This window comes from Chrysemys picta, chromosome 12, assembly GCF_011386835.1.
Source record: "Chrysemys picta bellii isolate R12L10 chromosome 12, ASM1138683v2, whole genome shotgun sequence".
Lineage (NCBI taxonomy): Eukaryota > Metazoa > Chordata > Testudines > Emydidae > Chrysemys > Chrysemys picta.
Genome location: NC_088802.1, coordinates 57790012 through 57806688, shown reverse-complemented (window position 1 = coordinate 57806688; position 16677 = coordinate 57790012). Strand labels below are relative to the sequence as shown.

Genomic DNA, 16677 nt, shown 5'->3' with positions numbered 1-16677 from the left:
GGACACAACACCATGGTCAGGGTGACCCTAAACCTCTGAATATCAGAAGCCAGAAGGGGTAGATAGGGATGGATCACTTCATAATTGCCCTGGAGACAGGGTGCTGGGCAGGATGAGCCATGGTCTGAACCAGTATGGCAGCTCTTTTGTTCTTAAATCTTGAGCTGTCTTCTGTCAAGTTTAAATGAGTGTATACTTTTTTTTTTTTCCCCCTCTCTCCCCGTTGTGATCAAATCCAACGCCTGGTTATTACATATAACTTAACTGCTGTTTCTGCCTACTGTCACTGCAAAAGGGATTTAGGTGTTTGTCCATTCCCTGGTGAAACAGGTTTTTTTTTTTTTAAAAGGTCTTAAAAACTAGCACCTCTTGAAATCCTGTTTAAAACTGTATTACAAGAAAGTTAAGTGATAAGGCTAATACAGTCTTTCTCACAGCTAACGCCTCTCCTCGGCCAGTGTCTGGAATGGAGCGAGAACGGAAAGTGAGTATGAGATTGCATCGTGGTGCCCCTGTCAATATCTCTTCGTCTGATTTAACAGGCCGCCAAGATACTTCTCGCATGTCAACTTCACAGGTACAGAATAAACACCTTTTTATGGGAAAGGGAGGGGTTTAATTTGAGAGTACTTATTTTGATCAGGCTGTTGTACCTTCCTATGTCAGTTTACCAGTTTATCAATGGGATTTCATACTGAAGAATATTCACTTTCTTATTTTATAAAGGAGTTTAGAATATTTAGGTATGTAGTTCCTACCTTTTCGCTTTGTTGGAGGCACCACTCATAAAGCCTTTGTCTTACGATATCAGTTCAATATATAACAAAGTATCATATTGATCTCTAAAGAACTGAACAAGGACAATATTTTTGTTTAATCTCCATCTTTCTATTTCTTTGTGTATGCCCATTGGCAAGCCTTTTAATGCCAGGGCTGTATTAAAGAGCCATATGAGAAGATGTTCAGTATACAGTAGGAGCCCAAAGGGTCGTGTGTGCTATTTGGTGGAACATATGCTATATATTTGTTTCACTAAAGCAGTCAGAACAATTTCCTATATTTGCATTAGACATGATTACAGGTAGTATAATATTCAGGGTCTTAAAGGATCTTAAAATTATCTTAGTAATTTTAACTGCAGAATTCAAAAGTCTTGTGCAATCTAGAAAACATGGCTTGTGCATTTTAGTTTTGTTTTATTTTTTTACTGCTGAGAGGATCTAATATTGTAGAAATATAGCAGTTGCTGTAATTCTGAGGTGGAAATATGATGATGCGGTATACTTAGTCAAGATAATTAAGTCTTGAACAACATTTTTTCTTCCATGTAATCCTTTACTTTTCTATTCCACTTCTGCTTTGTTCCTTCTTTCACTATATCTTTCTTCAAAAAGAAGAACAGGAGTACTTGTGGCACTTTAGAGACTAACAAATTTATTAGAGCATAAGCTTTCGTGGACTACAGCCCACTTCTTCGGATGCATATCCATATGCATCCGAAGAAGTGGGCTGTAGTCCACGAAAGCTTATGCTCTAATAAATTTGTTAGTCTCTAAGGTGCCACAAGTACTCCTGTTCTTCTTTTTGCGGATACAGACTAACACGGCTGCTACTCTGAAATATATCTTTCTTGTTTTGATAGCATGTTTAAGCTAGCTAGCTAACCTAGCTATCAGGTACCTTTCATTTATAACTTTCGGATTTTTCTCTTAATTCCCAGTACTCGTAGTTCCCATTTAAAAGTGTAAAAGTAAAATTTTCTTAAGTTTACTAGTCTTTTGGACATTTTGTAAACATTGGCTTATTTCTTCCCATCTGTGGATTTCTAGAAGAAAAAAAACTGCTAATTGAGTATTTAATACTTATTTGACAATCACATCATCACTGTCTTTAGTTAGAGTGACATAATTCTGTCAGAATTTAATTTGTATGCCTTCTGCAAAGTTCGCTGTCTCTCTGCATTAATGGACTTTTTAACAAGGTTCGGAATTAATAGTAGCTTTTTAATTAGTGAAATTAATACGCTTTTTAAAATGTATAATGCCATTGTTTTTCCTACACATACAGTTAAAATTGTGCCTAAACTGCTTTAGTGACTGATTAAGTGCAACCTGTGTAGCATGGTGGTAGGCTATAGTGTAAATGATCATACTGTGGTGGTGCTCACTATGGAATTGCCTTTAAATCAATACAGCATTCTTAGTGTATAGAGAAGATGAGAAATTCTAGACCCAACAAAACCTGTATCTTAAATTTTAGTGTACACATGGCTTGTCTTAGGGTTCTCTAGAATACAGATTTATCTCCAGACATAGTTAGATTGTAGAGACTTCAGCGGTGTATTTGCTTTGAAATATCAGTTATTGACAGTGTCCTTCTATTGTTTAGGTAGTTTAGTTAATATTAGGGCTATCAATTAATCACGATTAACTCAAAACAAATTAACTCGATTAAAATAATTAATAGTGATTAATCGCACTGTTAAACAGTAATAGAATACCAATTTAAATTTCTTATAACTATCTTTGGATGATTTATACATTTTTAAATATATTGATTTCAGTTACAACACAGAATACAAAGTGTACAGTGCTCACTTTATATTATTTTTTATTACAGATATTTGCACAGTAAGAAAGATCAACAAAAGAAATATTTGCAGTTCACCTCGTATAATGGGGTGGGCAAACTTTTTGGCCCAAGGGCCTCATCTGGGATTAGAAATTGTATGGTGGACCATGAACGCTCACAAAATTGGGGTTGGGGTTCGTGAGGGGGTGAGGGCTCCAGGGTGGGGCCAGAAATGAGGAGTTCAGGATGCAGGAGGGAGCTCTGGACTGGGGCAGCGGGGGGTGAGGGCTCTGGGCTCTGGGGTGGGGCTGGGGATGAGGAGTTTGGGGTGTAGGAGGGTGCTCTGGGCTCGGATCGAGGGGTTTGGAGGGGGATCAGGGCTGGGGCAGGGGGTTGGGGTGCGTGAATTGGTGCAGGCTCCAGCTGGGGATGTAGGCTCTGTGATGAGGCTGGGGATAAGGGGTTTGGGGGGCAGGAAGGTGCTCTGGGCGATCAGGGCTGGGGCAGAGGGTTGGGGTGTGGGCTCAGGAGTGGGGCTGGGGATGAAGAGCAGGGCCGCCCAGAGGATTCAGGGAGCCTGGGACAAAGCGGGGGAGCTGCGGCGCTTGTACTCACCCAGCGACAGTCCGGGTCTTCAGTGGCATTTCAGCGGCGGGGGGCCCTTCAGTCGCTCCGCGTCTTCGGCAGCACTGAAGGGCCCCCCGCCGCCGAAATGCCCCTGAAGACCCGGACCTCCGCCGGGCCGGGACCTGGGGCAAATTGCCCCACTCTCTCCTCTCCCCCCCCCCCCCTCGGGCGGCTGTGATGAAGGGTTTGGGGTGCAGGCTGCACCAGGGCTGCGATGGGGAGAGAAGACTCCCTCCAGCCCTCTCTCCCCATAGGAGCTTGGGGCCCGGTGAGAGGCGCCTCTCCCTAGCTGCGGCAGCTCTGATGGCGCTGAGCTGGGCTGGGGGAGGGGTTCCTCTTCTCCTCAGCTCCAGTGGGGTGGGGATGGGATGGGGGAGGGGGTCCTCTCCCCCGCAGCTCGGGCGGGGTGGGGCTTGACTGGGCTGGGGGAGAGGCTCCTCTCCCCACCTGCACGGCCCTTGAGAGCCTGCTGCACAGCTGTGCAGCTTACAGGGAACTTAGAATGTCACCTGAAAGTGAGAACATTCATTCACATGTCACTCTTGTAGCTGGCGTTGGAAGGTATTTAGGTGCCAGATATGCTGAACATTTGTATGCTCCTTCGTGCTTTGCCCAGAATTCCAGAGGACAGTTTCCATGCTGATAACGCTTGTTTAAAAAAAAAAAAAAGTGTTTAAGTTTGTGACTGAACTCCTCAGAGGAGAATTGTTTATCTCCCGTTCCGTGGTTTTACCTGCATTCTGACATATATATCATGTTACAACAGTTTTGGATGACGACCCAGCATATGTTGTTCGATTTCAGAACACTTTCATTGCAGATTTGACAAAACGCAAAGAAGTTACCAATATGATATTTCTAAAGATAGCTATAGCACTTGACCCAAGGTTTAAGAATCTGAAGTGCCTTCCAAAATCTGAGAGGGACGAGGTGTGGAACATGCTGTCAGAAGTCTTAAAAAAGCAACACTCCTATTTGGAAACTACAGAACCCGAGCCACTATAAAAGAAAATCAACCTTCTGTTGGTGGCATCTGACTCAGATGATGAAAATGAACGTGCATCAGTCTGCACTGCTTTGGATTGTCATCGAGCAGAGCCCTTCATCAGTATGGAAGCATGTCCTCTGGAATGGTGGCTTAAGCATGAAGGGGCATACGAATGCAACTCCAGCTACAAAAGTCCCATGCAAACACCTGTTCTCACTTTCAGGTGATATTGTAAATAAGTGGGCAGCATTATCTCCCAAAAAAATGTAAATAAATGTGTTTTGTCTTAGTGATTGGCTGAACAAGAAGTAGGACTGAGTGGACTTGTAGGCTCTGAAGTTTTATATTGTTTTATTTGAGTGCAGTTATGTAAAAAATAATAATTATAAGTTACACTTTGACAGTAAAGAGATTGCACTATAGTATTTATGAGATTAATTGAAAAATATTATTTCTTTTGTTTGTTTTTTACAGTGCAAATATTTGTAATAAAGTATACAGTGCTCACATAATTTTATATTGTGTTATAATTGAAATAAATATTTGGAAATGTAGAAAACATCCATAAATATTTAAATAATGGTATTCTGTTATTGTTTAACAGTGCAATTAAAACTGAAATTAATTGATTTTTTTTTAATGTTACAATTAATCACAATTAATTTTTTTAAATTCTTTGACAGCCCTATTTGATATACAGGAATATTATCTGGGAAGTAAATTCAGCTCTCATGGTTGGCATTCCACTTTGTTTTGCTTGCAAATGTGTCAAATTTTGAGATGCTAAGTGCTAATCAACATTTTCCATTTTTAAAAATGAATTTAATGATCTGGGATTTTATAATAGAATTAATGAGTTCAGAATTAATTGCAAATACGTTTATTTTGAAAGTGAACTTGAAAGGCTTTCTCCCTTCCAAAATCTTGCAAAAATTGGACATGGCAAACAAAAAAAATCAGTTCAGAGAGCTCTCATTTTACTTGGCTTTAGAAATATACTAAACTGTAGCAGGGGAAACTATCCTCAATGTGGATTTTGGCAGTAGAGTGAAGGAGAGAGTCAAAGATGACAAATAATTGAAAGGGTTGTAGATGCGGGAGTCAGTACTCTGCACATCATGCATCTCATTGAATGAGCCAGGATTATGCAAAATACAGCTTCATTCAGTCCACACTGTTCAAATTCTGTAGCAAAGGAGGCAGCATTCCTCTGGGCTTCAGCCACAGACACTACAGAGCTCTCTTTCTCTCTCACCATTGAACTTGCACACTGAATGGGGAAGTGGAAAACTTTCTATTTATGGATGTGTGTAATAAACGTATAAAGTAATAGCTACTCTTAATACATTTTAGAAATAGTTGAGTTTATAAAATCTTTATTTGGACTGTTTTTTGTGTTCCTCCACTTGTAAAACCAAACTCTCTTAATATCATTACTCCCACAGATCTCAGAGTAAGAGGGAAATATATTTTTAAAGCCTCTTTTAAAATTACCTTAAATTCTTCACACACAGAAATTTTATGACTTTTGAAGTCTGATATGTCAGGACCCATCCAGGTTTTAGAAACAAGTCCTGTTTATCTGTTTTGAAATCTGAGAATGGTCTCCATTTTTAGCTCTGAAGGGCAAGTTACTGAACTTTGAGTCCCAGGTCACTGACCTGTCTCCTGGTCCCTTTAGTTTAAAGCAGGGGAGGGCTGGAGTTGTACAGTTGGGGAGAGGGAAGAGGTGCTTTTTCAGCAGATTGGGAGGAAAGAAAGCAGCTATTTTGAGAAGTCTTAAATTTGGATTTGTATAAATCCTAGCTGAGATAGTGAGCATAATGTAAGTGAGGTGATTATATCTGGACATTAAATACAGCTTATCATATAGCTTTCACTGCCCCATATGTGATGATTTTTATTATGTTCAGAGATTTGGCAAAGTATAGTTAATATTGTTAAATCCCTTGGAGGTCCTCAGATGAAAAGATGATTGTCTTTTCTAGCCCAATAGGCATTATTTCAGTATTTACTCAGTGTTTAACTCTCAGATTTGATGGAATTTGAGATTGTCTTTGTAACAGTCGACATAAAAGCAAGTCATTAGTGGGGAAAAATTGCAGTAAGTGGTGTTTTATTCTTATTCCCTTCCATGTCTGAGTGTATCTTGCTTGTAATGAAGGAATAAAACTCCCGATGGTAAAGTTTCAGAGTGTTCTTAATCCTGGTGTGGTTAGTAATTCATTCCAGTTCTTTAGGTGGCTGTAGTTATGGAATGTTTGGCTCAAATTCGTGCATTGCATTTTTCTGAAGCATTTCTGTATTAAAGTACAAGGAGTATAGTAACATAATCCTGTAACATCTAGAGTTTTATAAATATAAGGCCCTATTCTTTCCAAATAGATCCATGTAGATTTTGGGACTTGCCAACCTGGATTCATGAATCCCTTTGCAATTTTGGAGCCAAGGAGTATAGAAAAGAATAATCTATTTTCATACCATGGTAGCTAGCCAAGGATTTCAAACTTTGTTTAAAAGTCCTGTGGTTTCTCAGTCTATAAACTTATTTACTTTAGTGCATAGTTTAAAACATTTCAGGTCTCCGTTAAACTTCAATCATATTTAGCATTTATTGAATTTCACTGATCTCAGAGACTTCCAAAATATTTTCAGGTCTTTCAGATTTGAATCACACTTTTGTAATTTAATATAGATGACACTACAAGAATAGTTAGGGAAAATGTTTACTATCAATTTCTAATATAAATATATATCATATACAATATTTGAGAATGTGAATATCTTGAACCATCCAGATTTGTTGTCAGTTTCCTCATTGATAATTCCAGACACAAGATGTTCTTCAAAGCATGTATTTAAGATTATCTTATATATGATTAAGGAATCCTGCCTTTTAATTTGCTGATTGTTCCACTTTTGATACTGAAAAATTGGATTCAGGTTGGTGGTGGTAGCTCCAGAATAAAGCAGGAAGTGTTAAAGGTTCTCATTTGCACTGACACTACAGAAATAAGTTTCAGAATTTTTTATTTGAATAGTGAATCATGTCTTAGTTTAGGGGAACTTTTGTTTTCTGTTACAATCCAACCAGACCAAAAGAGATTTTTTCCACATTTAACTTCAAAAGTGCTGAATCCTTTTTATAGAAGATAAAATAAACTTGATTGGGTATTTGGGATCTTTTTGATCAGGAAAATGTCTCATGTCTCACTTCAGTCAAGGGTTCTCCAGGATGATGTTGCCAGTTACTTTTAGGTTTTTTTTTTTTAGCTGTAAGAGATGAAGATACCTGGATATCTGGAACACATAGGTATGTGTTCTTCAAGTAGTCTGTACAGATCCCCACTCCTGGGATGCATCAATGGTGCTGCCTGGACCAAAGTAACCTTCTAGTAGCAGTGCTTGTCAGAGTGCTCTCACACACATGCTGCCCTTCCTCTCGCTGCTACACATATTTGGAGTGAATGGCTATAAAAGGGGGCTTGTCCCACCAACCACCTCAGTTCTTTCCAGCCCTGATAGCAGACAAAACAGGAATCTGGCCATCTCCCCCAACCTGCATTTGATGGAACAGATCATTCCCAGTGCTGTCTTTAGTTTATTATGTAGCAATTTTAATTTCTTTATTTTGCTGAGGATTTCACACGGACTCCGATCCCCCAGTTCCCAACTGTAGAACCGAAGACCACAAAGTTGGGGTTCAAGAGATGTGCCTTTTGCCCTGCTATCTTTCCTATTTCAGATGCACATGTGAATTGTTTGGCCTTCTTGGAGGAAGGTCATTCACTATCTTAATCCTCTATATGCAGCAGACTGACCACCAGGGCTAGCAAAAAGTTTCAGAATCAACTCCAAGCATTGCTACTGGAGGAAGCATTAGCAGCTAAACTTTCTGGCTCCAAGTCCAGGGATCCACAAGTGTTGGAGATCCGATTCCCTTCTGACAAATGATGGGTCCAGAAAACCCAACAGTTCTCTGGTGCAGGTGTCTATCTTCTTAACTGGAGCCAGTCCTAAGGTGCCAGTCAATGTGAATCCACTTCATTGGATCATACTGTGGAGAAATCCCTAGCCTCACAGGTGTCAGACTCTGCTGAAAGAGCCAGACTACGAGAGCATGCCATTAAGGATCTTGTTCCTTACAACAAAATCCAAAATTGTTCCATCAAGGTGGAAGCCAGAGGCAAATCAAATGGTGATATAGAGGACCATCGTTGTAATATAGAGCCATACCCTGCCCCTCATCCAGGGCCAACAGTTAGCTTGAAAATTAATCAGAAGCTTAATAAAACATATATTGCTTCCTTCAAACTGTAGGTTATTGCAAGCTCCATGATTCAGTAGCCCTCTTTTTGTTCTGTGTTTATTCACTAGTATTTCTAGTTCTTCCTGTTTATTCCCCATACCTCTTGAATTAGTATAAAGACATCTAAGATAATGATTTGGTTTTCCCTCTCTGTTCCCTCTTGTCTCTCCTTTATCCTTCCTATAATTGACCATGCTTCCCCCCCACCCCCCCCATTTCCAACCCTTTTCCCAGGTGTCCATGTTTGTGATTTACTTGTAGGCTTTTATCTCCTGTCCCCTTTAAAACTAGTTTAAAGTCCTTCTCACTAGGTTAGCCAGTCTGTATCCAAAGACACTCTTCCCCTTTCTTGATAAGTGGACCCCATCTCCACTCAGCTGTCCTTCCTGGAACAGTAACCTGTGGTCAAGGAAGCCGAACCTCTGTGTATAGAGGAATGTTAAAATACCCCTAAATCCTTAATGAAAAGCAACAGAGCACTCTCTATGGCTTGCCTTAGACATACTCTCATATTAGAAATCTGTAGATCTGCCATTTGGCATCTAGATCAGTTGCTCGGTTGGTAAGACAGTACTGCAATCCTCAACCAGGCATTCTCATCCAACCATGCAGAGGGAGAAGCACTACTTGCCAAATTCCCAAGAGTGGGAATATACCAAAAAGGTACTCTTAAGAAGAAACGAAAGCTACTCACCTGTAACCAGGGTTCTTACAGATGACCTTTGCACATTCACACTCCCAGCCCACCTTCCCTTCTTAGTTGGAATGCTGATTTCAACTACATCAATCTGGGCAAAATTATGGAAAAGCTGCTACAGGTTTCCATTAATAAAGAATTGAAAGAAGGCAATATAATGCTAATCCACATGGTTTTATGGAAAATACATCTTGTCAAGCAAATTTTATTTCATTCTTTGAGATGTTTGGATGATAAAAGTAACTGGATAGATGTAATATACTTAAACTTTTGTAAGGCATTTGATTTAGTACTATATGGCATTCTGATTAAATAACTAGCCCTATACAACAACAATGAAGCACATGTTAAATGGATTAAGACCTGGCTAACTGACAGATCTTCAAAAAGTAGCTGTCAGTTGGGAATCATTAAATAGAGATGTTTCTAGTAAAGTTCTGCAAGGATCAGTTCTAGGGCCACTGCTATTCAGCATGTAAGTTAATGATCTGGAAGTAAATATAAAATCACTGTTGATAATTTTCAGATGGCACCTGTCCAATTTATTTGAATATTAACATTTGATAGACATGCCTGGTCTGTAAAATATGTGTATATAGAGATTTCACTCAATTCAATGAAATCACTTGACACAACATATTATAGGCACTGTAAAGATAAGATGTTCAGTGTGTAATATGGTAACACCCTGTTAAATAGAAACATTGGAATACTGTCAGAGCTATTAGTTTTTGTTTAAAGAGACAACTCTTGTAATTGTTCGATATTTACATGGTAATTTTATTAATTGTAAACTAATAAAAACTTCCTCAAATAATATTTTAAAGCATTTTGGAAGAATTGCAGATAGCGCAAATGTTGGCAGAATGTGGTGAGGACAGGGCAGTCATACATAGTTATCTGGATCGCGTGGAAAGTTGGGCCCATTCCAACAAAATTAGCCAAATGCAATGTCATATATCTGGGCAGAAAGAATGCAGCCCATACCTAAAGAACAGGGGACTGTATCCTGGAAAGTCATGACCCTGAAAAAGGATTTAAGGGTCATAGTGGAGTTCAGTATGAGCTCCCAGTATGATGCTCTGGCAAAAAGTCCTAATGTAGTCCTTAGATTTATAAACAAAGGAATAGGAATTAGGAGTTGGGATGTGTGTTTACCTATGTATATGGCATTGATGAGAGTGATTCTGGAATACTTTGTCCCATGTTGGTGTTCACATTTCAAAAGGAGAGGATGCAGACAAAAGCCTCAAATGATTTGAGGGATGGAAAAAATGCCTTACAGTGAGAGAGATGGAGCTCAGTCTGTTTAGCTTATCAAAAAGTTCAAGAGGTGACTTGATCACTATGTATAAAAGTTCCTTCATGGGGAGAAAATACTTGCTACAAAAGGACTCTTAAATCTATCCGAGAAAGGCATGAGAAGAACCAGTGACTGGAAGTTGAAGCCAGACAAATTCAAATTAGAAATAAGGCACAATATTTTAAAAGTGAGGATTATGAACTACTGGAACAAACGACAAAAGAATATGGTGGATTCTCCATCTTTTAATGTCTTGAAATCCAAGACTGGATTCCTTTCTGGAGGATATGCTCTAGTTAAACACAAGTTAATGGGCTGCACAGAGGTAACTGGAAGAAATGGCCTGTGTGAAGCAGGATATCATACTAGATGAACTAATGGTCTCTTCTGGTGTTAAAATTAATCTATGAACTTTGGATCTGAGAAGGTGGTGGAAGTACCTGAGGCAGTCAGAATGCCATCCTACCTTTTATAGCTACATCCTTTGAGTCTTAAGAGTAGTGGTGGAAGGATAGTGGGTGCATGAGCGCTCCCATGGGCACTGCTGCTAAAATTTCCAGTCCAGACTGTACAATCAGGCACATCTCAGGCGAGTGAATGTGCAGAGGTTGTCTTGAACTCTAGTAACAGGTGAGTAACCTTTGCTTCTCTTCATACAGGGCTCAATTCTGTAAGACTGTTTCAGTGGAACTTCTCACGTGCTTAAAGTTAAGCATGTGCTTAAGTGCTTTGCTGGATGCAGAGTGCATAGCACCTTGCAGGATCTAGCTCTTGCACAACTCCTATTTATGTTAATAGTAGATTGAGAATTTCTCTCTGTAGTTGGGAGGAAAAGGTTTAGAATACTTAAGAATAAAGGAATAATGGAATAAGTCTCTTTGACAAAGGAGAATGTTTTTAAATCAATGGCCAGCACTGGCAATGAACAATCTGTGTTATTACCACTTTATTGGACTAAAACAGAGGCTGGAATAAAAATGCACTCCCATTCATATGTTAATCTTTATAGGGATCATTTTCTACATAGCTCCTCAAACCCTGAGCTTTCAGCTTTCTTTGAGGAAGAATGTTTTTGTTCCTTTTAAAATAGCTATTCGTACAGAAACAAGTCTTGTAGCAATCTGAAATTAAAGTCTTTGGAAAGTATATGTAGGTTCAACTGCAAATTTAGGTTGGATTTTGTAGTCAACTTTATATATTTGGACAGTAGAACTGTTACAAATTGCTGTCTTTTCCCCCCCACCTCAGAATAGCATTCCCTTCGAACATCATGGCAAGTAGCTGCTCGTCTCCTCGTTGGAAGGCAGCACTGGGTGAGTCCCTTCTTGTTAGACCCAAATCTTTTTGGATGGGGTGGGATTAAATCCTGTGGAAACATCAGATTTGGCTCTTCCTCCTCACATTAACTCTTACAATTGTACGCTTTATCTCTGTGCCCTACGCTCAGATGTCAGGTACTTGACATGGCATTAGGATTCCTTCTGACTGTAAAAGTAAACATCCTTCCAAGAGCTGAAGTATTTACTACTATTCTTCCTAAATTCTTTAGCAGAATTAATTAAAATTGGTGATTTGGGAAGCCCCTATGGCTGTTAAGACATTGCTAATAAAATAAACAGACCAGCAACTCTAAAACAAGTCTATCCTAGAACCACTAGTCACACCATAATTATGCTCACAATCTCAGACATCCATTCTAAACTAGATTGATCTTTTAAAATTATGAAAACAGATTACTTGTTCTGAACTTGTCATGGAGAACAAAATTAACTAATTCAAGTAAGGGTTTATCTTGGCATGAGTGGAACAAGTTATTAAAGTAGCCTTCATTTTTCTATATTTTTTAAGTTCTCTTCCATCCCTTATGAGCTGCCAGAGATTAAAAACATTTTCAGATGAACTTCTCTTTAGTGTAGCTGAAACATGAGCACCTTGAATATAGGCAGACTTGAACTTGGACACTCAAAATCCTTTGCCAGTGGATAGTGAAATAATTTCTGCCTTTGTGCGCAGTTTTCTAGTATTTAAGCCAATGGTGTTTTAGCAATAGAAACATTTGTGGGTCAAAATCTGTACCTCACTGTTGAAGGATACTGACTCTTACATTATTTTAGAAGCTGCTTCTTTGCTTTGCTATATATTAAAAAGGCAATCCTATTTTTCTGTTCCTTGTTACATTCTGTAGTTCTTTCCACTGCTTTACTTTCTCTATAAAGCTCCAGCTTGCACTAATCCTACATCTGCATTTGGTGTAGCATCCTTCTCTTCCTCTTTTTTTATTTAATTTTCTCCAGTTGTTCTGTGTACTTGGCTGACTCCAGAAGCTTCTTCTTTCTTAAATTGTTGTTGTAATATTCCAAACTGTCTGCAAATGATGGTTTACTTCTTTAGAGCCCCAATCATTAGGGCTTACTCAAGCAAAGCGCCCATTGAAGTCCAATACAAATCTTGCATGAGTTACGACAGCAGGAAACCAGCTGGATCAAGATCTTGTCTGTTGTGCTTGATCTTTATGTGCCAAAAATGTGGTAGCTACTTAAGACTCTGCTTCTCTATCTTAGAATGATATTGCTACTTTGACACTTGTAACTTCTTAAATTAAATGTACTGATGTGTGATGCCTTTAAATTTCTGTGGGCAGAATGTTACTTAAGACAAACTCAAGGTAAGTAAATAATATTGTGAAATGTGTTTAATATGGCATCACCAGTAAAAAGCCAAAGAGCTCATTTTTTTTAAACATACTTTTAACTTTATGCTTCGATATGGGTTTCTTCAGCCTTGAATCACCATCAGTTTTATTTTGAGAGCTCAGCAGTTTAATGTGGTTTTGTTCTTTTTTTGCATGCATGTTTTTGCTCTGATTTGTTTGTTCTTCAAACTCTGTTTTTGCTGAAGAGGTGCATTTCCTGTGTTAACCTTAATACAGAAGGAAAATGCAGATAACGTGATGTGGCTACAGGTAGGTATGAAATAGCCTGTGTAGTCCATTGGATTATAGATTCTAGAAAGATCATTTTTTCTTTTAACAGGGTTTTTATGCCCAGATGTTTTGCAACAAGTGGCTGAAACAATTTTGGTAGCACCATCTACGTGCTAGTTAAAATGACTTGTGCTGATGTTATCTTGTTCTTTGGCCCTGATAGATTCCTGCTCGTGTGACGACCAGTGTTCTCCAGTCTGCTGTGCACCGATGAAAATAATTTTGCCATAGAGGCAGATAATGCATGGCTGATCGCCTATGTTACCAATGGCTTTACTAGCAAAAATACCCCAACCTAGAGCAGAAACATTACAACTGGAGTTCTCCATGCCACTTACAAAGAGATACTTGCAGGAACATGGACAGACTCCAACAGGTGCCATTAAAAGAGGCTCTTGCCAGAAACCCAATGACCTTAAGTGAACTCTGTAGTAACAGGGCTGGAAAAGGAAGAGATGGTTTACAGAGTTAACCGCCTGTTGTTGAATAGCCATTTCAGTTCTCCCTCCACAGGTGGCAGACTTTACCCCTTTTTATTATTCTACTGTAACTATAAATCTTTTACCTGGTTGGTTTAAGAAAATTTTATATCATTTTGCTAAGATTATTGGCTTAATTCTGTGTAAAGAATTCTGTCTTGCTTTTGTCTGATTTAAAAATGTCAAATATGAACAATCCTGAATTAAAGACAATGACTTGAAATTTCTTGTAAAATTTAGTCTGGCAGGGAATATGTAAATTAATTAAAACCATCTGATTTTATTTAAATTGTTTACTTTTTTTGTATGATCCCATTTGGGATGTGGGGTGGGGGAGTTCTCCTGAAAGTTTTTTAATATGCATTAGTTTTATTACTTTGCTTCTTCCACATTTTAAATGGAACTCTCCGTGAAACACAGAAACATTTTTGAATTTTTACTCTTCTAATACAGTCAGAGAAAACAAAAGATACTGGACAGAAGTGTCTGGGCTCTTTAGAGATGGTGATATTGATAGATAACTTATTCCTAAAGAATGTGAAGAATAAAGAGGGAGAAGGTCTCTGATATTTGAGGAATTTGTTGGAGTTTAGAGATGGTAAGCATGGCATGTGTTTCTCCTTCATTTGAGAAGGAGGATTGTGTATAAAACACTCTTCCTTGGTAAGATCTAGTTTTCTACATTGTGAGATTGGCTGGTTTGAAGACAGTTGCAAGTGGAACAAGAATTACTGCCATTGCAGACTGAGTGAATTTGTGTACATTTACTTCAGCATCCACATACATAAAAACAAGTAATTCTGGTCTGCTGTGTATTACCAAGACTCAAAAAGGAATTATAAACAAAATATTCCTGCTGTGAAATCCTGAGAACTGATTCTCAGGCGTGAATTACATTCGTGATATAATACAAGTTGTATATTTCTGGGATTGCTATTCTTTACCTGGAGTTAAATGACTTGTTCAGATGCCTTGAATGTCCAAAATAAAAAGTGCTCTTGGCAGATGTCCCTATTAAGGAATATGGAAGGATCTTTACATTGTTTCTAACTTAAAACATTTTCATAAAGTAATGCTAAATATTTTATCCTTGCAGGAACTAGAAAAGTAGAATTATTAGTCATATTCAAGAAAAGTTAATGTCAATTTCCCTCTTGAAAATGAAAGTGCAATACATAAGTGTTATTAGAAAGATTCCATCCTATTTGAAAACATAGGCTAAAAACAAATCCATTAATGTTTTCCTTGTGCCTCAAACTTTGTTACGATAGTTTTTATTGTTCCAGAGTTTTGCGAATTCCTTTTCTATCCAAAAATCCACGGACTAAATCTGTCAGTCACTTTTCTTGAGATATTTCAGAATGCTAACTAATTGCTTGTGCTTGCTCTAGATCTCATTGGGGGAAACCTGTGTTTTGGGGGAGTGCAATGGAAAGGTTTAAAAGTTTGGTCCATGGATAATTTTGCATAACAGAATCCCTTACTCAGTTACTGTAGATTTCAGGACTTAAGGCATGTGCACTACCATTTGTACAGTTCTACATTTCACTGTGCTTTCTTTGTAAATATGTGTGGTTAATGATGTAACGTTAGAGAGACTTACAAAGGCAGCTTTTTTTCCTTCCTCTTTATCCAGAATCTTAAATTGCTGTACTGTACTTAAAAGCTGACTGATGCAAATTTCTAGAATTGTACTTGGTTGTGGGCTGTTCTTGCCCTTTCACAATAGTTGTATCCCATCACCGGTAAAAATTAGTTAGAATGTCTGTATAAACCTGTGTATTGGTAACCAATATCTCGGAACACCTCATTTGTACTATCACTGTATTTGTGTACTTTACCAATTGTGTAAATAATAAATTCATAATGACTTCTACTTTTTTCTTAGTGAAATTTCTTTTTAATGGATTCTCAGCACATACACAGGCAAATTCCATACTACTGAGGACATGCAGAAATCGAGGTAATACCGAAACGTTAGCAAGAAGATTGTGGTGTGTACTCCACATTGGAGTACTCTGGCCTAAATTTAGACTAACCATACATTGGGGGAGAACACAAAAGGCCCTCACTCCTGTGCAGGGATTAGTCACAGTCACATTCAGTCCTTCACAAATGCTGAGCATTGAAAACTAGTGCCTACAATGATATCTTTCTTAAAGGTAGGGAGGGGGCAAGGACAGTGTGATGGCCATCTTCCCTGCACTGACCAGCAAAATTGGGTTGGCAAGTCTAGGGGAAAGTATATATTGAAAGTGACACATACTCCCAGAAGTGTGGTGACTGCCTCAGCCAGATCTGGGGGAGGGGACTTCTGCCCCAATCTAGTCTTCTACTGCAAGTGTTGATTGAAAAGCCATGATTCAGCTATGGGTTTTTGTAGGTTTAGAGGGCTATGTCAGCTTATACCAACTAAGGACCTAACCCAGAGTATATAACACTTAGTGCCTGATCCAATGAAGATGATGGGGAAAAGAGTAACAAACCAATAACTGCAGGTAGCCCATGATAAGGACCTAACTGTATAGTAGTAGCCCATTTCTTCTCATTGAAATGAATGCCTTTTTTCCCTAATGGTAAAGTATTATTTATTTACTATAAATATAGTAAACTAATATAGTTTGCTTCAGTTTACAGTCTTATAAAGAGAAGCTTTTTCCAAGTGTTCAGTATTCGTCGTTCTTTTATCAAGTATAACTGTGTATTGATATGAAGCTTGG

The 16677-nt window shown here is 38.5% G+C and overlaps 1 protein-coding gene across 5 annotated transcripts in view; it reads left to right on the top strand.

Moving 5' to 3' along the window:
* Positions 1–15833, top strand: part of CSNK1D (casein kinase 1 delta) — a 48086-nt gene extending 32253 nt beyond the window's left edge. Inside the window, exons 8-10 of one of the 5 annotated variants that reach the window (XR_010591945.1) lie at positions 438–577; positions 2620–11808; positions 13642–15833. Coding sequence is in view for 4 of the 5 variants with exons in the window: in XM_005283098.5 (XP_005283155.1) it covers positions 438–577; positions 13642–13692 (191 nt within the window). In the remaining variant the exon portion in view is untranslated. The remainder of the gene's footprint in view (positions 1–437; positions 578–2619; positions 11809–13641) is intronic. The other 4 variants (XM_024104731.3, XM_008167719.4, XM_008167720.4 and 1 more) reach the window with 4 other exon arrangements.
* Positions 15834–16677: the final 844 nt, after the last annotated feature.